The sequence below is a fragment of the Enhydra lutris genome, unplaced genomic scaffold (genome assembly GCF_002288905.1).
Source record: "Enhydra lutris kenyoni isolate GAN:26980312 unplaced genomic scaffold, ASM228890v2 scaffoldscaffold3, whole genome shotgun sequence".
NCBI classification, from domain to species: Eukaryota; Metazoa; Chordata; class Mammalia; order Carnivora; family Mustelidae; genus Enhydra; species Enhydra lutris.
Genome location: NW_019154087.1, coordinates 87,655,100 through 87,679,788, shown reverse-complemented (window position 1 = coordinate 87,679,788; position 24,689 = coordinate 87,655,100). Strand labels below are relative to the sequence as shown.

Here is a 24,689-nt window from a genome sequence, read left to right as displayed (position 1 = left end):
TGATGATAAAATGTTATTCTTAGACTCCTTTGAGTTTGAGGATTGGGCACAATTTTCGTGAGAGAAAATTTAGAAACTAGTTAGACCAAGAGGGCTTTTCTCTACCACATAGGCTAATCCATTTCGCCAATGTTAATATACCAGATGTGCAAGCATAAATGCAGAACAATGTGTGTCCATGGATCCCTAAATTGACATTGTCCAGAAGAATTTTGGGAAAAGCAAACAAATAACAACAACAAACACTGCAAGTTAGGAACAGAAGCCATGAAAAGAGAAGTGTAGTTTAAGTATTGATCAAACGTAGTTTAACAGCTTAACCTTGGAAAACTGGTGATTGAGAGTATTTAACATAAATGCATATAAATTTGTATTTGGTGCTTGTATAGGGAGCCTTTACAAGGGGGCCCTTGAGGGGCCCTTAAGAGACAGAGTCCTTAGGAAAAGCAAAGGGGGGGGGGCTTGATAGACAGAGTCCTTAGGAAAAGCAAAGAGGAACCTTACAGAGAAAGCAAATTTCCCTTCTGCCCTTTTCCCCTCTTCTCACTGGCAAGGTTTTATCCTCCTTACTGTTTGCTCAAATACTTGGAAGTGAATTTAGGGCCCTCCCCCCAACTTATGATTTTATAGCCAATAGGTGATGAGGTTTATTTGCATATTTCCAGTCACATAAGCAGCTGTGGAGTCAGACTCGATCCCTTCTCCTCCTCCTTAGAGGGAACCTGTCACTTCTAGCTGCCTTGCCCTCCCTTTTAAAGGGCAACTTGTCCCACGCTGGACCTCAACTCCAGCCTGCTCCCACCTCGGGCTCAGCTGGTCCATCACCCTGTTAGCGCTTCTGCCAGTCCCCTGTAGCTCCTACCGAGAGACGCGCCCTGAGATGGAGAGCAAAGCACTGTTGCTGGTGGCGCTTGGCATGTGGTTCCAGAGTCTGACCGCCACCCGCGGAGGGGTGGCCGCCGCTGACAGTAAGTTTTGCCCGTAGACTCCCCTCCACTTGCGGACTCCACTTTGGCAACTTCCACACGTTACGAAGGTGGAAAAAGAGGAAGCCGAAAGGGGTTGCAGATGCGTACTGGAGACTCTCCTAGACTAAGCGCCAGTCCCGAGAAGAGTCAGCGGGCTGGGGTCTGGAGGGGCAGGGAAGGAATTCTCCCTCTGATCGTGTTGGAATCGTTCCCGCGTTGTCCCAGTCTGGCGGAGGCGGTGTTTCCGCGTCCGTAGACTTCAGAGAGGAAGAGTAGGGGGTAGATCGAGGGGCGGGACGAGAGAGGTCGGAGGAAGGGCTTAAATGGCGGTGATCGGCAGTAACCCTCTCGCGAGGACCCTGGAATGAAAGGCACGCAGGTCAAGGTGACCCTGGAGCGGCCGCCACCGCGGCTCGGCCCCCGCCTATGGGAGCGTGGGTAGAGAGTGGTCCTTTCTCTTAGAGAAGCCGACCCGAGAGGGTGGGGACGGGGGAGGAGGCGTTGTCCGCATCGCAGAAGCATTGGGCACTCGCCCTCGGCGTGGACGCGGTGGTGGGGGACTGGGACGCGCTGCGCCGAGTCCCGCGGACGCAGCGTCCCGCAGGCTTTTGAGAGCCGGGGAAGCTCTCCAGTTTCCATTCTTGCACGCGCCGCTTTTCTTAGCACGCGGAAAGCCTAGCGGAGGGCTGCCCTCCTCAAAACAGGGCGCAGAGACCAGCAGTCTGTGGCCGCCGGCTGCAGTGGTGTTAGGAGGTTTGCATTTAGCTACTCTTGAACTCCTCCGAGCTGAGTCCCGCTCTGACGCTCAGCCTCGCGGAGCGTCCACAGCACGTGGGGCTTCCGGGAGCCGCCGGGTGAAATCCAGCCAGCGCCCTGCAGCCGCCACTCCTCGGGGTTAAGGCATTACAGGAGAGATGCAGGGAGACAAAGGAGCAGCCCAAGACCTGCCCACTATAGAGGCAGCCCTAGTACCTTGAACCTTACTTGGTTCACTAAACATAAAACAGCAACCCAAAGGCAACATTTTTACCCCTGAGTGGTGAAATTGCAGTTAGAGCAGTGTCGCTTGGTTATGTTTACTGGCAACAGGGTTCAAGTCGAGTTTCTCCATGACTTTGCAGCTGACTTTGCAGACTTTGCAGAGTTATGCAGTGGGTTGGAAAAATAACATTTTGTTAGATTTATTTTTTTTAAATGTAGATTTCATCAAGTCTGATTGGATTAAAAAAACAATATCTGAAGGTTGAATTAAAAAGTCTTAAATATCTTGCATAGTGGTATGTACCCCTCCATAGTGTTTAACCCTGTCCAAGAAGATGGTAGGAACAAATTCCATATTCTTATTTCAGAAAATACACCATGGTGTGAAGCTACTTTTACTGTAAAAACACACACAAATATGTGTTTTCCATAGTTTGTGTTTGCTAGCTTTGAAATACACACACACACACACACACACACACACACACACACACGCCATTTTCTATTTTGAGAGAGGGAAGTAGAGAGCGCGCGCACAAGCACAAGGTTGAAAGGGGCAGAGGGTGAGGGAGAAGCTGACTCCCCGCTGAGCCGGGAGCCCCACTTTGGACTGGATCCCAGGACTCTGGGATCATGGCCCAAGCAAAGGCAGAGGCTTAACTGATGGAGCCACCTAGGAGCCCCTGTTTTTGCTGGCTTCTTAGAAGTTCACAGCCCTAAATTCCTGGTCTGGTTAGTGTCACCTCTCTGAGTTTAGATTCCTCAACTCAAAAATGAGGAGTTCAGGCCACAGTCAAAATTCTCTTAGTCTCCTCTAATTCATGCACTTTGATTTAAATGGGCGCTTTGTGATTGATGAATTAAATTGGATTTTAAGCAATGCATGATTTAGCTAGCTGTAAATGTATCAAGGGAGGAATCTTTTTTTTTTAAATAATTTCGAAATTTTTGTTTTTGTTTCTTAAGAGAGAGAGAGAGCCTGAGCACTTGGGGGGAGGGGCAGAGAGAGAGAGAGAGAAAATGAATCCTAAGCAGGCTCCACACCCAGCGCTCTGCACATGCTGGGCTCCATCTCCAGAGCCTGAGAGCTTGACCTGAGCTGAAATCATAAGTCAGATTCACAAGGGACTTAGCCACCCAGGTGCCCCAAGGGAGGAATCATTTTTAAGTAGACATGAAATTAATCCCTCCTATCCTTCCCTCCTACTTTCACTCCACCACTACCTCCCTTTATATTATGCTTCTCCCATCACAGCAAATTATCTCCCATTTTCTCCTCCAGCTGAATTCATCTAGGAACTTAGCAATTTCAGAAGCAAAAGTTATCAGTGAGAGAATGGTAAACAGTACCTCTCTGGGCTCTGACTTTGCTTATTCTGGATTTTTTTTTTTTTTTTTTCCCTAAGAAGAATATGAGGATATGAGGTGCTCACTGCCCTCAGGCTCTTTGTTCTTGAAGCCACCTGTAGCTCTGCAGGGCCTCATTAGGAAGCTGAAAGAGGAAAAAAAAAAAAAAAAAAAGGAAGCTGAAAGAGCTAGACAAGGAGCATATGAATCAGTACTCAGTAGCTGCAGTTCTATTTGACCTGCCATAGTGAATTTCCAGGCTAACATCTAAGTTAAATGTGATGGTGATGACAGCAAAATAGCTGATAGCATTTGCAAATGAAGCAGAGCTCAGCACTGGAGTGATTGATTAATAGCAGTATTGAAAAGTTCGTGTCAGACACAGGGGTAGAGTTACAATGGAAAATTTTCACTTTCTTTCAGGTAGTGTAGTGTATTTTTAGCATAACCTTTCTTCTTCCCTTTGTTCAGGAGGAGAAATTGAGCTATATAGTTTACTGCTTCTATTTTATGAACATTTTTTTCTATAAAAATGAAAAGCAAATCTGTTTGTTAAATAATCAGGAGCATGTAAAGACCAATCAATTCGGTCAGATAGGATATTGATTTTTTTTTTTTTTCACCTCATCAAACTATTTTTTGTTCTCACCCAGTCAATGGTTTTTGGCATTCTGTAGAAGCTGCCTGAGTAAGTATGACCATCAGTTTCAGAGAGAAGGTAAATTAGTGATGAAGTCCTTTAGGCATGTATGTGGTGGGGTAGAAAATTCAAAGAGAATTGCATTATAATTGAGCTCTTGTACCTCATGTCTTCATATGCACACTAATCCTATTCATCTGATAATTGTGAGCTGACTTTAGAATATCTTTCCTGGGATGCTCAATGTTCTTTTCTAGGAACAATAATGTATACCTTATAAATTTACCTTTGAAACTCCTTGATTTCTCAACCTACTTTCATCTCTCTGAGTGATTATCCACATTATGTAAATTTTTGTCTTTGTTTATACACTTAGGATTTTAACTATTTAATAATTTAGAAATAAAGATTACATTGTCAAGAAATGCATTAACTTGTAACTTACCCTAGATCTTACCTTCGTGCTGAATAAGAACATATCTGATGGGAACTGGTTGATGTGGTGATGATGATATGAGTTGAATTCAGGATGGAAGCTCTTATGAAAAAATACACCTTACCCTTCCACTAATTTAAGGTGACTCTTATTTCTAAGGGGACCTGATTTAAAAAATTCTTATCCCCTTAAAAAAGGTAAATGCAGAGCCATTAATACCATTTTCATGTATGGAAAACAATAATTTTCTTAGTAACTGTTGAGTCACATCAGTTCATCTGCCAGCCAACAGCAATCCCAGTGTATACTGGGACAGCTAAACATATTGACTGACATATATCAGCTGTGTGAGAAAGTGAGGCTTGGGAAGTTCATTCATCCCTAGGTTGCTGAGACACTCTTAGACCAGTATTGGGAATATTTTCTATCAGAATCCAAAGAGAAGGAAAGACTAACTGTAATCACTATAACATTTATGATTTCATATATAGCACTGACATAGAATTGAAAACATCTTGTAGCATATGGAGTGGTGCTGTCTTCCTGTCAAATGCTTCGTTATGTTTTCTGTAACTTAAAATGAAAAAAAAAAAAAAAAATTTCCCTGAGAAGTGAAATAAAAATCTCCAGATACAAATTTGTTTGAGAATGCATGAATTTCCTATTTTTTTTTTATTTAAAAATTATGTACCCAACAGGAAATGTTAGTTGTGGAAAATTGGACCTCTCGGTGGGATATGCAGATAATCTGTACAGGAGTTTTTATTTATTTATTTATTCATTCATTCATTCATTTATTTTTGAGAGGGAGCCTGTGAGACTGGAGAGGGGAGGGGTAGAGGGAGAAAGAGTCTTAAGCGGGTTCCACCCCCAGCATGGTGCCATCCTGGGGCTTGATCTCACCACCTTGAGATCATGACCTGAGCCGAAATCAAGAGTTGGATGCTCAACTGACTGAGAATCTATGTAATTTAATAGAGTTTTTTTTTTTCATGGAAATATACAAAGCTAGCCTTAATAATGCCAGAGAATATTCTTAGTCTTTTCAAAACCACCAGCGACACCAGGGCTGCTTCATTGCATAATTATAAGGAAAAATAGACCAAAGTGAGTGGCATCCTCTGGAGTCAGGCAGGGCAATAATCTTAAATATCAGTTTAACAAATAGGTGGTGGGTGAGATCTGTCTGCCAGGTTATTTGGATGATTTCTACTTCAAAAAAATTGGTGATCAAACATGTTAAAATGTGATTATTGGGGTGGGTAATTCCACCCAACTATTCTTAGTTGGTTAAGCGACTGCCTTCAGCTCAGGTCATGATCCTGGAGTCCCAGGATCGAGTCCCACATCGGGCTCCCTGCTCAGCAGGGACTCTGCTTCTCCCGCTGACCTCTCTCCTCTCATGCTCTCTCTCACAAATAAATAAAATATTTTAAAAGAATGTGATTATTGAGGAAGAATGACTTATTTGATGTGGAGAGATATGGGATAGGTGAAACTAATTTAGTTTTAAATTTTCTAAAGTACTTAGTAACAATAAAAACACTTCCTGGACATTGAGAGCAAAATCAGATTAAAAATTTAAAATATTCTTTTTCTACTATCAGGGAAATAATAAGGCCACCAGAGTACTTCCTGGTTAGAAAGGAAAAGGAAGACCTACATACTCAAATAAGATGGAAGGCAGAGTGTATTTTTGGTGGGTCAGTTGTACTTTTACTATATGAAAATGAAAAAAAACCTTAAATATCAATAGTTTACCACAGGCTAATATTTGAATAAATTATTTTAGAATGGTCACGTGCTAGAAGTGTGTGTGCATGTGTGTGTGTGTGTGTGTGTGTGTAATCAACTTGTCACCTATAATGAATTACTTAGCAAGTAGCCACAATACTGCTTAAGGAGTTTTAGAAAATAATTAAAAAGGGAAATATTGACCAGTACTCAGCTAATTTCATGATAAGCCTGACTTGAATCCTTGTACTTTCACTATACTATATCATTTTTATTTTCACTTCTTTGGCCTGGCTTTTGCAATGTTACTTGAAATTACAAATTTTCAGCATTTGAATTGTGAAAAGAGTAAGTTTAGGTTAAGAAATTAGAAATAAAGAAATCTAAAAACTACAAATTATTACCTTATAGTAGTTTTACTTTTTTTTTACTTGTTAAGAAATTAAATAACTTCCCCTAACAACTTACCTTTGACTTGCTCACTTTGTGTAAGAATTTGACTAATTGGAAATACAATTTACTTCAAGCGTTCACTGTAGCATTAAATGAAGATTTATCAAAATTTAAATATATTATCAAGAGAGGCAAATGGTTGGCTGAAGTTTTATTTCCCTCCTTATTCACTTTGTGATTGACTATGAAAAGTCAAAGTGAATTCTTTCCCAAATCTGCTTTGCTACAGTTTTTTAAGCTTTGACTTTGTGTGAAAGACTGCAAAGACAAGAAATATTGTAAAAGAAATATTTGGGGAAAGAATTAACCAGTTCAGGGGCACCTGGATGGCTCAGTGGGTTAAGCGTCTGTCTGCCTTTGGCTCAGGTCATGATCCCAGGGTCCTGTGATGGAGCCCCAGGTCCTAGGGCTCCCTGCTCAGCAGGGAGCCTGCTTCTCTTGCTCCCTCTGCTGTTCCCTCTGCTTATGCTCTCTCACTCTCTCTGTCAAATGAATAAATAAAAGTCTTAAAAAAAAAAAAAAGAATTAACCAGTTCACACATAGCACAGGCATTTCCGAATGATTTTTTGAAACAGTTTTAGTTGATGTACCTTGATATGGGGGTGGGAAAAATTTTATACAAAAATTTACTTAGGCTTCCAAGTTTTCTTAATGCTAACATTTTAAAAATCATGCAACTGAAAAGGAAACCTTTCCTCAAGCCTATTTAATATTTTGGGAAAACATTCCTTTGTTGTAACTGGAGATTGAAAGAGGGTGAGATAATATACGAAATAAGTGGAACTTTACAATGCAAGAGCCATGAGCCAATGTTCTTTGGGAGAATGAGTTTTGAATTATAACCAAAAGACCTGGATTCTGATCTCTGTCAACTTTGATCACCAGTAAGGATTAGTCATTCTCTTGCAATCCACATATATTTACAAAAATAGCACTGGTGGAAGTTGCTTAGAAGCTTAAAACATACCATTCCAGCAAATAAAACAAACAGCCCTCCAATTAACCACCTATCCATTTTTTTTTTCCTTTTTGGGAATTACAGGAGGAAGAGATTTTACAGATATTGAAAGTAAATTTGCTCTAAGGACCCCTGAAGACACAGCTGAGGATACTTGCCACCTCATTCCTGGAGTGACAGAATCTGTGGCTAACTGCCACTTCAACCACAGCAGCAAAACCTTTGTGGTGATCCATGGCTGGACGGTAAGACAGTCTCTTTAGGAAGAAGCAGAATGTCTGCTTGTCTGCCTGTCTGGCTTTCTCCCGTTGTTGGGAGCCCTGGGATGAGTCTTCCTATCCTGTGCTTCTCTTTGTTTTCCAATGGCTTTACTTTAAACTTGAGTACAGGAAATTCTGGCTTGGGGTGGGAATTGTGGAATCTAAAATCATTGATTCATGAGTATTTCCCCCAGGTAGTGTCATCCTTCATTTTACCATGGTACTTAGTTGGTGCCCTTGAACCAGCCATTCTTGTGAGGTGGGAAAATAAGGCTTTGCTCAACTACAGAGCAGAATGTAGGTTATCATTTTAGGAAACCAATGGGAAACTGGCATGATCCTGATTCATGCAGCACATCACCAAAGGTCCTTTTCTAAAGGGAGAACCTGTTAGAGGGAGGAGAGGGTTGGAATGGTGTGAGGAAATATTGATTCTGATTCTGGCTTTGCCATTCTCCAGCTCTGTAATGTGATTGGTGCTACTTCTCATTTCTGGGCCTCAGATGACTGATGTGTAAGACAAAGAGGTTAGACTCCACTTCCAAAATTCTCCAGTTGTAAACTTTAGAGAACTTTTCTAGAGATGAAAGAGGGATAGCCAGGGAAGTGTCATACCAAATGACTAGAAAATGTAAAAACTGCGGTTACAGTTACTTTTACTTTTAAATAATATGAATAGGTGATGGGGATAAAGGAATGCACTTGTTGTGATAAGCACCAGATGTTGTATGGAAGTGCTGAATCACTAAATTTTACATGTGAAACTGTGTGTTAACTGGCTGAAATTTAAATAAAATCTTTAAAAAAAAAAAAAGAATACACTTAACATAGTGCCTTCTAAATATGCCAGTCACCTTCCATGGTGCAGTTCTTAGCTACTTCAGTTTGTTGTTAATATTTTTAAACCCTAGTGAGAAGATTTCATTTTTTTTAATATAAAAAGAACTTATATAAAATGGGAGGTTGAAGAGAAATAGTCCTGCCATTATGTCAGAGCTTGTGAATAAAGTAGTAGATACTAAATAAATTCTAGTGAGACGAATTAGAGAATGATAGATTTCTAGTCCTGATTTCTTTTCCTGTGTAACTTAAGTTCCTTTCTTATTAATCCAGGACAAGTGCTGTAACTTTTATGGAGATGAAGGCAACGACTAACAGAATTTGCATGGATGTTTATTTTTTAAAAATCTTTTTACTAGAATTAACATAATAAATCACATATCTGATGATAAAAATATGTATTCAAATACTTAGATGTTTTTACATTTTTAAGAGATTTAAATAAGAAAAAGTAAACATTGGTAGTTTTAGAGACATTTTGGTTGTATACGGAACTTCAAATAGTTTTCAAAAACATATAGTAAGCTTAATAAACGTTTTATATGACAGAATAAATTGAATATCTCAGACATCTCAATCTTATCCCTAAGAGAACTTGATGCTTTAGGGATTTTTCAAAAGCATAGTTCTTCTCATGCAAAGATGACATGACTGATCCAATATCAGTACAAAGTGCCAATTTCTATCATTGGCCCTCCTGCTCACTGAGCGCCCCCATATTCTTCACATTGTGTGTCCTAACATTTTGAGAGCCTGACCTCAGAGGTTAGGCCACTGTGGAACTGAGTGTCATCATAAAGAGCTGGTTGCTCCTATGTGATGATTAATCCAGCCACACTGGGTAATGGATCTTAGCTTATCTCAGTGGCCTGCCTGGCTGGTTAAGTTGGACCACCACCTGGACTGAGTGACCAGAAGGGCTTCAGTTCAGCTGTGTGTCTGAGAATCAAAGATTTTTAAAATTTGTGCTGATTTAAGGAAACTCGGAGGAAAAAACCTACTAAATAATAACCTTTTTAGAGTTAAAGAAGGTGAGTTCTTGTATTTTCCACCCCTTTATTGTTCAGAGTTACTGACAGCAGTATTTTACATTGAATTAAAAAAAGAAAGGTTTGAAATGGTTTTTAGGCAGTTAATAAAAGTATCAGTCACTGTAGGAGTAAGTTGGGTTACTTACTCTTTGACAGATTGCTTAACTTGGAAACATTGATAATGCAGAATAACTTGTAGTAGGGGTTTAGAGCAAATACAATTTTTTGCCTTATCTGAGATAAACTGTTTGGCAACTCAAGGTCATAGGACAAAGGGAAATGAAGAAGTTCTGCAGCTTTGCCATGGAAAATTCAGAAGAATGCTTAGTGTGTAGTATGCATAGCGCACAACCCAGAAGGCAGTTTAGACACAGCTGTCCTGGAGCTTTGCCACCTGCTTAGGTTTCATAGACTAGAGTGTTAAGTACAGAGTTCTCCTTGTGGTAGGAGGTCCTCACGCCTGGCTGAAAGGAGGAGTGGTTAACATTGCATTCTGAAGAACTTGACATCATCCTTCTTGAAAGGCAGTTGCAAAATGTGGCAAACCCTCAATGTCTAAGAGAGGAAGAGGGGAGACAGGACCAGTTCATTGGGGTTTTGGGCCAGGTGGGTGTTCTGACTTGTTCCCTCCATAACTGAGGCTGCACTTAGACTCTTTTTTTTTTCCCCAAGATTTTATTTGTTGATTTGACAGAGATCACAGGTAGGCAGAAAGGCATGCAGAGAGAGAGGAAGAGAAGCAGGCTCCCCGCTGAGCAGAGAGCCCGATGTGGGGCTCGATCCCAGCACCCTGGGATCATGACCCAAGCTGAAGGCAGAGGCTTTAACGAGCCACCCAGGCGCCCCTGCACTTAGACTGTTTAAAGCAGCCTCTCGTTGAGACAGGTTCAAAAACAGTTTAAATGAGTTTCTAATGGACTAATGTTACCTTTATAGATTTTCTCCCTTTCTCTTCATACTTGCTATTCTATCATTGCAAGTAGATTGAGAGTCAGAGTGGTTACAAGAAGACATTTATGAGGTGGCAGGTAACTTCAAGATCATCTGACCCCAACCCCTTTGTTTTATAGGTGGCCTAAAAGGTTAAGACAGTGCCTACATTCATAGAAGTAATTATTGGAAGAGCTGGGACTGAAACCAAAATCTCCTGAGTTTCAGACTTGCTTTTCCCTGCCACAGAGCACAACTAACCGTTATTAGTGTCAGGAGTGAAGTGAGATCTCGTTTTGATAGCTTTAGTCTAGAAAATAAACTAAATAAAATGGAAGAATAAATATAAAAGAAACCACTATATAAGATCAATGTTCCAGTTGAAGTTCCTTGGTTTGAGAATTCATGACTCCTATTTTTGTTACTGGAATTAAGCTAAGAAGAGTATGAGTTTTATAGGTCTCCCTGAAAAGCTACCTTAAACAGGTATTTCAGAATCTTCTTTTTTGAGCACATATTTAAGTAACCTTTACTGTGGCTACAACATGATTTTCTCTCAGGTCATGGTAGGAGTGGGTAGATTAGGGGATTGGAATCCGGTTACTGCTATGTTTAAGCTCATGGCAAGATGGTGCACAGTTTTACCATCTGCAGTTTTTAAGTGTGTTTCCATTATTGTAAAGTATGCATCTTTGCAAAGGTGGCCAATGCTCTTTCTGAAACTTAAATTAAAATTTTACAGAAATAGAATTAACCTGAGGACTCTTACAGTTCTTTTGACTTTGAATTTAGAAACCTTTTTAAAATAAGAGACAAAGAATTATAGTTGGAAGTCTTCTTATCTCCAAACAGGGCCAACCAATAATTTGGGAATTGTGACTATTAAACCTCATTAATTTCCACTCTGATAATTAAGAATTTGAGAGAAATAATAAAAAAATTCTAAGCTGAAGCTATCATTTGTTTATGTATTAATAGATTGCTGAATGAATTTACCTTCTATTAGGATTAGTATGCTTGAAACTACTTTTTTCATTAGCACATCAAATGTTTGATATAAATGACTCTTTGTAAGAAAAACAAGTGCATTCATGTCCTCCAAAATAATGTGGCTGGGAAAAATTTATTAGCCTAATTGGAAATAATTAAATTAAATTTATTTTAAAATAGTCTATAATTCTGCTGCAGAATTTTAACTTATTCAGATTGATCTTTTATATAAATTATTGGTTTTACAGAATTTATAAAACAAGTGTTTAAAAATTGGTGGTGTGAACGTAACCTGCCATTCCTCAGCTCAACACGTTCCTTCTTTGGCGTACTCAGATTTGCCTCAGGAGAGTCAGGCATAAGTCTCTGATTATTCTTTTCTATGGTTTAAGTTTTCTTTCTGAGCCAATGGGCTTCCTTTGAGGTTTGTTTTCTTTCCATTTAATGTAGCTGACATATCTATAACAAGTTGCAGGTGGATATTTTAGGAAAGCTTGTATCATCCTCTTCAGGTGACAGGAATGTATGAGAGTTGGGTGCCAAAACTTGTGGCTGCCCTGTACAAGAGGGAACCGGACTCCAATGTCATTGTGGTGGACTGGCTGTCACGGGCCCAGCAGCATTATCCAGTGTCTGCGGGGTACACCAAGCTGGTGGGAAAAGATGTTGCCAAGTTCATCAACTGGATGGCGGTAAGACTGTGGGAAGAAGGCTAATGGGTCCGAAACTGATCCCTTCACTATTGCTGAACAAAAGGCTGTTCTTTATTCCTTTTCACTTAAATATAAATATTTTCTGGGGCAATTCAAATCTACAGAATAAATACAGACATTTTTTTTTAGTCAGAAAGCAGCATTATGATAAGAATGAAAAACTGTAAAGTCAAGGCATAGTCTTGCCATGCCCTATCCTTTGATATTCTCCTAGTGATTAGATCTGGCACGACCAAGAACTATTTAGGCAGAGCAGACAAAAGCTTGTTATTTCAGGGCAGACAGAAGATGTCATGTTCAGCCAAATCCTTCTCTACACTAGGCTGGTGCATGAAAATGTTATCCTGCCTTTGACCCATTAGAATACCAATATTTTTCATGAAAAGATTAATACTACCCATTCCTTAATGTAGATTAAAGGTCCAGATTTTTGTTGAGAGTTAAGGGATGGATAGATTTGAGCTAGGAAGAAAATGGCAGGGTAGGTCTGTAGACTATGAGGTGGCTGTGGGTCAGGAATTCTGATTTAGCTTCCACTTTGATCCATGTTATTCTCTGATGTCAGCCTCTGAAATTACCTTCGAAAAACATCTTGGGGTTGGCTGAAAGAAAGTTAATACTCTGACAGGGCCAAATTATTTAAGCCAGATACTTGGAGGTAAAAAATAATCTGTTTATTAGACTGACTATTAAAAATTAGAGTTCTTTTCTTGACTCTTTTGCTCGTCAAGAAAGTGAACCTGGGCAAATCGTATCCCTGCCTGGGCCTCAGGCTTCTCATCTGTTGAAGAAAGAGCCTGGATCATATGTTTCTGTGGTTATTTCCCCCTGTAATATTTTCTGGCCAACCTGAAGGAATAAAATGATGTATTTTATTTAGATATATATAGTATTTAGAGTAGGGAATAATGGGTTAAAGTTAAATATATATTTAATATATGTGTGTATGTTTACAAATAGTTTACATATAGATGACACATATACATATATCTACATATAAGTATATAACTACACATGTACATGCATACATATATTTTCATATATATATATATATATATATATATATATATATATATATATTCAGGTTTCCATACACTTCAATTTTAGATGGATGGGAAAATTTTCTAACTTAGATATATTTTTAAAGAAAGAGAAAAATCTCAACACTAGAGCGTTTGATCTAAAACACAAAATTAAAATAAATAGAGTTAATTTTTGGCATTGCCTGTATTTCAAGAACAATACTTATATTTATTTTTTCTTTTAGCTTTGATCTTTTGTACAGAACTATAAGAACCTTTTTCTTTATCTCTTCCAAAGGAGGAATTTCACTATCCTCTGGACAATGTCCATCTCTTGGGATACAGCCTCGGAGCCCATGCTGCTGGCATTGCAGGAAGTCTGACCAATAAGAAGGTCAATAGAATTACTGGTAAGAAAGCAGTGCCAGTAGTCATCACAGAAGAGTTGAGATGCCAGTCATTCTGAAAGAGAATCAGAAAGTTTGTCAAATACCCGTATGTGTGTGGTGTTCCTGTGTTTGCCCAGCCATTTGATTATCTCATAGGAGGGCTTTTTTTTTTTTTTTCCCCTGGAGTAGGATAGCATATGGGCCCTTGCCTCCTAGGCTTACCATATACCGTCAGAAGAGAAATAGAGCAGAGTTAATTAAGCACAGATTGCCCAATGGAGTCTCTGGGAAGCTCATTCCCCTCCTCCCTCTGCTCTGCGTTTTGGTGGTATAATGCATGTATGTCACCTCTCGCATCAGTGCTGGGAGAAATGAAAAAGGACCAACACCAGAGGCTATTTGAAAAAAGGAAGACAGTCAACCCCAGCAATGGATGATTTGGCATGCCAAGAGAAAAAGAAAGAGCCCGCCACTGTTTGAAGCCCTTCTCACCAGGTTCAAAAATAATTTACAAAATTATTTTTTTGAGATCTACTTGTCCTGAATGAAGATTCCTATTTACTGTTCAGGAGCCTCAAATTTCTTTCAGAGGAGCTAAGCCTACTTTTGATACTCTCAGTAATTTAAGAATCCAATCACTACAGAATAAGGAACTAATAAGAACCCATGTGGCTGCCAGTTACATTCAAATGATGAACAATTGAATGCTAAGGTGATACTAATGGAGGCTAAAATGAATGGGAATTTAAAAATCTGTGAGGCCTTTATTACGTTTCTTTGTTTCCCCCCACCCCCGCATTAAGGCCTAGATCCAGCTGGACCTAATTTTGAATATGCAGAAGCTCCAAGTCGCCTTTCTCCCGATGATGCAGATTTTGTAGATGTCTTACACACATTCACCAGAGGATCACCTGGCCGAAGTATTGGAATCCAGAAACCAGTAGGACATGTTGACATTTATCCTAATGGAGGCACTTTTCAACCGGGATGTAACATTGGGGAAGCTATCCGTGTGATTGCAGAGAGAGGCCTTGGAGGTAAATATGATTTAGAAGTTAATTAAATATAAGTTTCACACTTAATTCTTATTGATCTAGTCTCCTATCCATTCCCAACAAGTATGTAGTTTTAATATACACATTGAGCCAAGAAATCTTTCTGGAAAAGCTATCATATTCAGCGTGATCACCTTTACTGCCTTAGTACTTCCTTTGGTCAGACAGACAGACATTTTTTTCTTTTATGTGTTATAGTGTAGACTACACTGAGTACAGAGCTTCCAGAAATAAAAGAAGAGAAAGGTGAGACCTACATAAGAAAACTCCACTGCGTTGGATAATAGCAGTATAAAATGATATCAGGCCACATGTTCTACTTTGAATATGGTTGTAAAACCATAAGAGTTATTGTTAATTAGTCCAGATTTCTTTTGCCAGCCTTTTAAAGAGATGTACAAATAAGAAACAAATCAGGGGCACCTGGGTGGCTCAGTCTGTTAAGACTCTGACTCTTGGTTTTGGCTAAGGTCATGATCTTGTGGGTCATTAAATCCAGACCAGAGCGGGGCTCCACCCTCAGTGGGGAGTCTGCTTGAAGATTCTTTCCCTCTGCCCTTCCCCTCACTCATGCACATGCATTCTCTCTCATCCTCTCTCTCTCTAAAATAAATACATCTTTAAAAAAATAAAATAAATCACCTTTCTCTGTTTAAGGAAGAATTTATAAGAATTTAAGGAAGAAAATATAATTCAATGTTATCTTAGTGTTTACTGCAATAATCATGTTTGTGTCAAATTTATAATTTGTTTTAAGGGATCTTTTCATCCTTTGTGAGCAGTGGAACTTACCTGTAGTCAATATGCTCAGATCTTTTGTGCACATGTTATAGAAATTACAGCTTAATATTACTATTTTCAATAGTTATAAAATCTTATGGTAAGAGATACACTTTTATTATATAGCTAATTATTTCCGTGATTAATTTGATGTAAAAATTATTGATAGTGAGACAACCTCCAATTATACGTATGATAAAATACTTTTCACTTAACAATTCTGCCTTTTATGATGTTATTTCTAGAAGCATGGAGAAATATTTTATGTTTTCAATATAAAAGAAAGATGTGACAAACTGGGGGAAATCAACTTTTACCTTGAATGTCTCTTATTATATCCTCATAAACATACAAATATAAGACAGCAGAAAAGGCAAAAGTTCTCTGAAGATTTGCAATTTTGACTTGGAAAGACAGGAGAAACTGCCACAAAAAATATCTCCTTAAATAGGACTTATACTCAAGCAGTCGTAGGACTAGATCCTTAGGTAATTTTATTCTGACATCACACCTAAACTAGTTTGGACTACAAGATGAAACACTCACTGTGGACACTCATGGAGTTGAATTTCCTTTGTGCCTCTTTTTCCCCAGATGTGGACCAGCTAGTGAAGTGTTCCCATGAACGCTCCATTCATCTCTTTATTGACTCTCTGTTGAATGAAGAAAATCCAAGTAAGGCCTACCGGTGCACTTCAAAGGAAGCCTTTGAGAAAGGGCTCTGCTTGAGTTGCAGAAAGAACCGTTGCAACAACTTGGGCTATGAGATCAATAAGGTTAGAGCCAAAAGAAGCAGCAAAATGTACTTGAAGACTCGCTCTCAGATGCCTTACAAAGGTAGGCTGGAGAATGTTGCAAATAAAGAAAATCAATTTGATCCTATTTTTTTATCATGCTTACTGCATCACATGTACAATGTCTGTCTATTGCAACAGAGGTAGTGAAATGATGTTACTAAACCCTGAACCCTCACTTGTATTTCCTTTGGTAGAGAAGGAGTTACCCTGGTCTATTTAACGGAAGCTCCCAATTTATATAACCAGTAATGCCCAGTGCACAACCTGCACTACCCTAGGCAGCAGCCTTGCTTGCCACCCTCCTCAGTAACTGTGACCACCAGCATAGGCCAGCCCATTCGTACTAGGCTCTGAACTAATTTGAAAGCATCCATCTATCCAGGGTCAGCAAGAAACTATGGTTCATGGGCCAAATCCGGCCTACCTCCTGCTTTTGTAAAGAAAGTTTTATTAGAACAGAGCCATACACATTCATTTTCATATTGACTAAGAGTGCTTTTGTGCTACTGCAGCAGAGTTAAGTAGTTGGGACAGAGACTGTATGGCCCACAAAGCCTAAATTATTTGCTATCTGGCCCTTCACAGAAAAAAGTTTGCCAACTCTAAAGTTTGGTTTAAGTGAAGGCAAAAACTACCTGTATTTTAAAATTCAACTGTTCCTGGGAGGGAAGAATATACCAAACCTCAAGATATTTCCATTTTGTCATGAATTTATACCCAGTTGAATTTCAAACATGTTTAGAGCAAGATTTATAGGGATTGGAGGGAAACAGGAGAGGAGATACTAAGGAAATCTGGCAAGAGGAACTCAGGCCAGAAAAGCTAACTTATGTGGGGTCCAGGTGGAAGTCCGAGGGAAAGGATGATATTGAAGTACAGTTTTCCAAGATAAAATATATATGATAGAGGCAACTATTTGAAGGGGGTTTGTTAGAACCACTATAGTGGTATATTTGGTGGCCTAAAGGTTTGGAGCAGCAATAATTCAAGGGAACCTTTTAAGCAATGAGGAAACCCTTAGTTTCTCTGACTCTTCAGAATAAGAAAGTGGGTGTGAGGTATAGAGGAGACTGGACTCTTCTGAAGACTCATCCCCAGGTATCCTGCTCAGTGCTATGCAGGGCGCCATCCTATTTTTGGGAGTACTTTGGCGGTCTCAACTTCCCCTGCTCCGGTATATGGTGATGCCTGCAAGGACTCCATTCAACTCCAAACTCTGTTTTTTTTTTTCACCTTTAGTAGCTGAGTGTTAAACCAGCTGCCTTTCTTATCTCCTTAATCTCCCCCATCTCATTTACTCCAGCTTTTTAATGGAGATGGAGAGAGCAGCAAGGAAATGTAGACGTTCAAGTATCTGCTTCCAGAGGTTCTCCCTAATACAGAACACATTAGGAACTAGCAGTCTTTATGGCCTCACTGATGATTTGATAAATACGGTTGATTGTGAGCCTGCTATATACTACCTACTCTGTGCTAGATGCTGAGGGGATAAAGAGGATAAATGTGATCTTCTGACCTGAGGGAATTTACACATAGGTAGGGAGTCAGACATACTCATAAAACATGAAGAAACAGTCACATACAGTGTCCCATTAAAATATGCTCCATATAGATGTTTGGGGATAAGATGGTCAAGAAAGGGTAGAGTTCAGGGCTCCTGGGTGGCTCAGTGAGTTAAAGCCTCTCCCTTCGGCTCAGGTCATGATCCCAGGGTCCTGGGATTGAGCCGCATTGGGCTCTCTGCTCAGTGGGGAGCCTGCTTCCCCCCCCACCCCCACCTGCCTCTCTGCCTACTTACAGTCTGTCTGTCAAATAAATAAATAAAATCTTTAAAAAAAAAAAAGAAAGAAAGGGTAGAGTTCTTGAAGAAAGAATCATGGGTATTTTCACTTCTTGATTTGATCTCCCTTGTGCCCCATCAAAAATGACTACTTTCCAGGACTGCTTTGCAATTCATATACACCTGGATTTCTTCTATCCACTACAACCACAGTTTCCTGAAAGGGAGTGGAATTCAAGGTCTGAATTTTCTAGTAATGAACACTGTGCAGACATGAAGAAATATTTCACACTGATAGTCATGTGTGAACACTTCCTATTTAATGGTTCAGGATTCTGTGGTTCTGAGTTACCTGCTTATTTGGGGACGGTGGTGGTTCCATAAAAACTGATCAGCACTTGTTCCAATTTTCTCTCTACAGTCTTCCATTACCAAGTAAAGATACATTTTTCTGGGACTGAGAGTGATACACAGACCAACCAAGCCTTCGATATCTCTCTGTATGGCACTGTGGCCGAGAGTGAGAACATCCCTTTTACCCTGTGAGTAGCCACATGGCATTACGTCCAGCATGTGGGTTTATCATAGCAATGCTACCTGCTATAACCATTGGTCCTTAGAGCAGAAGAGCAGGACACTTGGAAAAGAAACAGTCTTTGGGTTTTTTTTAAAAGCTTTATGGTGGGCATCTCATTATGGGTGGCTCTCATTACGTTGGTACATATAATAGCATGGATTAGAAAGAAACTAAGTACCCAACATTGAGACAATGGCTAAATGAGTTGTGGTTTAAAGCCAATAAAATCAATCTAGTTTCTAAGAACTATAATTATAAAAATTCCAGTAAAACAGGGCAAAAAATGGAAAATAAGATATGAAGTAAACAAAGAAAGAATAGAGACTTATATGTATTTTATGACTTTAACAAAGCAAACATATTCACATAGCAATATAGATTGAAAGGGGATAGATGAAAATGAATATAAATGTCTCTGAATGATTGATATATGGATTTTTTTCCTAAGAATTGTATTAAATAGTTCATACTGTTAGTGTAAAAGTTAGAATAGATTAAAAGGGTGTGGGTATCTTTTAAAATACCCAAATGCCATTGATCTTCATCTTGAGTGTTTTGCTGGACATTTTTTGCATTTTTAAAATACCTCCCAAACAATAAAGCTATTTCTGTCTTGCAAGGAAAAAAAAATGAAAAAAACAAAAAACAAAAAACTTATATCCAGAACTAACCGAATATGCTAATTTTTTTTCTTCAGGCCTGAAGTTTCTGCAAATAAGACATACTCTTTTTTAATTTACACGGAGGTTGATATTGGGGAACTGCTAATGTTGAAACTCAAATGGAAGAGCGATTCATACTTCAGCTGGTCAGACTGGTGGAGCAGCCCCGGCTTTGCTATTGAGAAGATCAGAGTAAAAGCTGGAGAGACCCAAAAAAAGTAATTAAATATATTTTCCCCATTCATTTTAAGCTCACTTTGTCCTGACCTAGGAATAATGGAGCCTTCATCATTCAGGTGGAACTTTAGTAAGCTCTTTCTTTAAAACTATATCAACTAGATAATTACACCTATAATTTTGGAGAGGCGTGTTCTTTTATTATCACACCAGGGAAATAATAGTGTTTATAAATTTCACGGAAAGAAAATATAAGCCCTGAATTGATCACAATTATTGGGTGAGAGCTGAGATTTTAAGTTGAGGATCTTAGATTCTCATTTAGCACTGTTTCTTACAAGCACAAAACAGTTATGGAAAGAATCTCAGAGATTTGACATTCAAAGATTAAAATCAACCTCTTCAAGAAGAATGAGATTCCAAAGTAATCTCACCCTTCTTCCTGCCCTCACCTCACGTTATATATAAATTAACTGCATAAAGAGCCCCATAGGATTTAAACCTTCTATACTTAATGTATGGGGATTTTGCAAACTATAGTGTGCCATTATTGTTAATAAAAATGACTTTTTAAATTAAGATTGATTTTTTCCCCCCTCTGGTCATTTTCTTTTATAACAAACAAACAAAACAGAACAAAACAAAAACAAAACAAAAAACAGGTTGTGGATGAAGAGGCTATGCCGAGAATTTATTTCTTTCACAGGAGTTGAAGGATCATTTGTGAATTCCCTAATGCAGATTAAAGGAAATGATAAAGTTGATCTTCTGTTACCTCGTGGTGAAAGCTCTGAGATTTTAGGGCTGCTCCAAGCTGTCTTTATGCCTGTGTAGACTAATTAACTCTTTTGTTAAATAGTGGGTTAGGACCTCAATTAACTCTCCGGTTCAGATGTGCTGCTGGCCAGAATGGCCTGACTTTAAGCAGTTTATCGGAAATATAAAAATAATTAATCATAATGATTGGGTAGGATTTAAACAGCCCTGACCAAATCATATATTTTCAGTTGTTTCTCTTTTCCCTTTTGACATGTTCACATTCATTTTCTTCTACAGGGTAATCTTCTGTTCCAGGGAGAAAGTGTCTCATCTGCAGAAAGGAAAGGCATCTGTAGTATTTGTGAAATGCCATGACAAGTCTCTGAATAAAAAGTCTGGCTGGTGAGCATCATAAGCTAAAGTTCCTTGGGTACCCTGAGCTTGCCCTCAGGGACATTGCTTCATACATTGCTCTTCACCCATAACGGAAGACTTGCACTGATTGTTGTGGTTGGACTCTTCAGGTGGTCTTTCTTAGCCCTTCCATGTACACATTGGCCTGGCCTATTTGTTTTTGGCAGTTCTTCCTCTATTTTCTTTCTCTTTCTGTTCTTTTGTTTTCCTTTTGCACTACACAAAATCTTTACAACTGCTTTTTTTTTTTTTCTGTACTGCCTTACTGTTACCTTTATGGAGCCTGTGTGCAGAGCAGACAACACAATAGTCATCATTGTGATGGTGGACATAGCCCCTCCAGGGGGACAAAATATCAGCTGCAGCACATAGTCCTTGGTGCTCCAAGTGGCAGCAGACCAGAACAGAGAACCAAAAAGGGGCAGCCACCCAACATCCATCTCAAAATCCCCAGCGACGGGAAGCTAATGGAGTTAGAATTTAGGAGATAGTTTTCTTTTCCATTTCAAAATAATCTGCTGGCTCTGTCCTACTGACCTTTAAGACTGGTCCATATTGCAGCTGTCAGCTAAGCCTTTCCAGACTGTCAGTACTAAGTGGAGTTTAAACATGTGACCTTCTCCAACCTCTCCTGAATTTTCACATTATCTCACTTTCATTTCCCTACTCATTCCCCTGCCAGGTACCAAGTGCTAATGGGTTACAAGTGTAAGAGGGAAAAGCTTAGATCGTGTCATACAAGCCAGGATAAAAAAAACAATTGCTTCTGGTTTTTCTTCTCTCAGTTACATTTATAGACAAAAGTACAGAGTAAGAATTGCCTAATGAAAACATATTAAAGACCCTATGTGGAATATCTCTATTATTTTAAATTTTTATTTTATGTTGTAATTTATCCATGGATAATTATGGATTATGGGTAAATTAGGAAAAATAGGCTAAAATAAAATCACTGTGACTCTATTCCCCAGGGATAACTCCCAATTAACATTTAAATTTATATTCTTTCAGACCTTCTCAATGCATATATAATATTTATATTTTTTCTTATGGCGTGCACTTTGAATAATAAGATGAAGCCGCTTGATTAAAAACATTAATGTAAGAACACTCAAGATAAACTTAAAATGAAAAATAGTTGATGGTCCTGAGTCAGGCAGAATAACTGAATTTTTATCTAAGTGGAGATAGTTCTAATCAGAGGTTCATTGCTTTGTTTTCCCTCATCACAAATCTAAGACAATTTCACCTTTGCTTCAACTTTTAGAAGAGACTGTGAAGTTTTATACATACGTTTATGTCACATACAAACATATACAAACACTTGTACACATACATTCTCCCCAAAGCATCCACAATTTTAAATCTATATGTGAATGTAAAGAGAAAACCTGAAAAATTAGGAAATATCTCCAGCTGTTTTTTTTTTTAATATTTTATTTATTTATTTGACAGATAGAGATCACAGTAGGCAGAGAGGCAGGCAGAGAGAGAGAGGAAGAAGCAGGCTCCCCGCTGAGCAGAGAGCCCGAAGCGGGGCTCGATCCCAGGACCCTGGGAACACGACCTGAGCCAAAGGCAGAGGCTTTAACCCACTGAGCCACCCAGGTGCCCCAATATCTCCAGCTGTTTTAAAAGTATTTCTGGTCCTATTATTTATATAAGTCACAGTCATTTATCTGAGAAAGTCTATTGATACATTCCTTGTCTGATTACAGGATTACTGACACCACAGATATTTAGGTGGCTTTTCTTTAAACATCTGAACTTTATCTAGGAATTGTGAATCAGACTAATAACCCTCTGCAGTTTCTCTCTTCTGTCACTAAATTAACCAAAAGTTCTCTGTCTCTTATCTTCTGATATAACTCTATAGAAGCCTCATATCAAAAGAAAAGCAAAAAATCAGGCATTTCATTTGACAAGTTTTAGAATTAAGAAATCTTAAATCATACCTTCTTTGAAATAATTTGATTCAGTCCTCTGAAAAATGACAGTCCTTATTGGGGCATGGCTAAGTAGACCCATAGAGGGTCTTTCATTCCTACAAGCCTGCCATTATCCATATCTGATCCATTATCCATATGTACCCTGGGTATATACTCACAACCCTTGTTCTGAACTTCCAGTCGAATAACTTTTTCATCATGAAGGTGGGGGTGGGATGGAGAGTTATAAAACACTAAGCAAATAATAAATTTCCCTTCCTCTGCTTTTTCTCAGACCCTGGGCAAATCTCCAGAAGGAAGAACAGCAGAGGAATTCCTTGAAGAACGAAATAACTTTTACAAAAGATGCTCAGTGCTTTGGTTATTTCAAAGAGAATTTTTCTGAATATTAATCCCTAATTAATAATTGACTAGTTATTTTAGGATACAGTCTTAAATACCCAAAAAAGTGGCTAATTCAATGTGAGGAATATACTGGTCAAATAACACATCTTCCAACATTAAAAGATCACAGATTTGAAAATCACTGTTTTGCCCTTAGAGAGAGAAGTAAGAAACATTTTGGGTCATGGCAACATGATAGGCCTTCTTTATCTAGTGAGTTTAACCATAGCCTAAAATTGAGTAGAATCTCATTTTTTAATCAGAAGTCTTCATTTTCTGGACGGATACCTTATCAAAGTTTTCTCCAAGTCTGAATATAGAAAATGATTTTTTTTTTTTCACCCGGTGGCTTGAGTTGGACCCATTACCTACTAGTCAAAACACCTGACTTTTTTGGAATGGCTCTTCTCTTGACATTGGGTTCTGTGTTGCCCAACAGAACCAGGGCCTAGTAACTTGGAGAAAGGAATAGAAAATGAAGTTGATAAATCACTGAAACTTTAAGCCCTCCCTGAAGCTGATTTCATCATTGCTAAGTTACAAATTAAAAGAGATACAAAATTTAGACAAATTCGGTTTTAATAGGCTTTACAGTTTATTGCTTAATCTCTACCCACCATTTGTCTTGAGATTATAGTTTAACAGTGCTTTCTAGGTTGATGTTTTAAAAGAGCCTATTATTGTCAACTGACACATAATTTTAACTATGAAAAAAGGAAATGATACCATAGTTTCATTTACCAGATTTCTGAAAGTATATTAATCAATTTGAGGTCATTTAATATTTGATAGGCACTGTTCAATTTTAGGGTTATCTCAGTCATGCTTCAGTTATACTTTGAGCATGTCTCTTTCTTCCCTGTGGGAATTTTTTTCCTAAATAAAATGCAGAGGTCAAATTTTACATCATGCAAGTTCCTATAAATTTTAGACAAAGGCTATTGTTACTAAGTTAAGAGGTGAAAAAGTATATATCCATAAACAGTGCTTAAAACCATTGTGGGCAATTAAAAGAATCCTCAATTGCCATAGCCACATCAAATTCCATGAGAGGTGTTATTTTCAACAATTAGTCAAGAGCGAGTGAACAGTTATTTATAAACTAGGTATCATATTTTCAGAATGATCTATAATTAACATAAATTAATAAAGAAGTAAAATGTTTCAAAGTCTATTGCTGAGAATCCAAACTGTGACCATGTGTGGGTATCTGAACATATTACTTATATATGAAGCCCCACATGTACATTTTTTCTTCAGCATAGCTTAGAAAGCAACCAATCAAGAGGTATAGCATTAGGGCATATTGGAGTAGAAGTTATTCCAGAGGTGCCAGAACTTCAGCCCTTCATTTGAGAAGTTGGTTATACCTATACAAAGTAGGATGAATGCTGTGTTTGATGTCAGCTAACTTGGAATGAATTTTCTCTAAAAATAAAATGTTGTGAGATTTGTTGTTGTCATCCCCCTTTATTGCTAATTCATTAATTTTCTGGATTTGGGTTTTGAACAAGGGTGTGTAAACTCGAGAAAATATGGATCCAATTGGTGTTTGCCCTAGGAACTCTGACTTCTACAGACTTCACTATATATATATATATATATGTGTGTGTGTGTGTGTGTGTGTGTATCTACATATGTATATGCAATACATGCATGGGT

General features: G+C 38.6%; 1 protein-coding gene across 1 annotated transcript; it reads left to right on the top strand.

Annotated features, from left to right (window-relative positions):
- The first annotated feature begins 743 nt into the window (after window positions 1–743).
- LOC111154450 (lipoprotein lipase) lies at window positions 744–24,618 on the top strand. Its single transcript, XM_022514058.1, has 10 exons — window positions 744–968; window positions 7,603–7,763; window positions 12,082–12,261; window positions 13,603–13,714; window positions 14,497–14,730; window positions 16,123–16,365; window positions 18,527–18,647; window positions 19,380–19,562; window positions 20,578–20,682; window positions 22,918–24,618. Coding segments are annotated over exons 1-10 (1,428 nt in total). The 5' UTR covers window positions 744–880; the 3' UTR covers window positions 22,919–24,618.
- Window positions 24,619–24,689: the final 71 nt, after the last annotated feature.

Bases quoted from the DNA above. Each gene is read 5' to 3' on its own strand.
- LOC111154450 (XM_022514058.1), top strand. From the start codon at position 881: ATGGAGAGCAAAGCACTGTTGCTGGTGGCGCTTGGCATGTGGTTCCAG. The intron at 969-7,602 runs GTAAGTTTTGCC...TGGGAATTACAG, and splicing joins AGGGGTGGCCGCCGCTGACA to GAGGAAGAGATTTTACAGAT. The intron at 19,563-20,577 runs GTAATTAAATAT...TTTCTTCTACAG, and splicing joins GCTGGAGAGACCCAAAAAAA to GGTAATCTTCTGTTCCAGGG.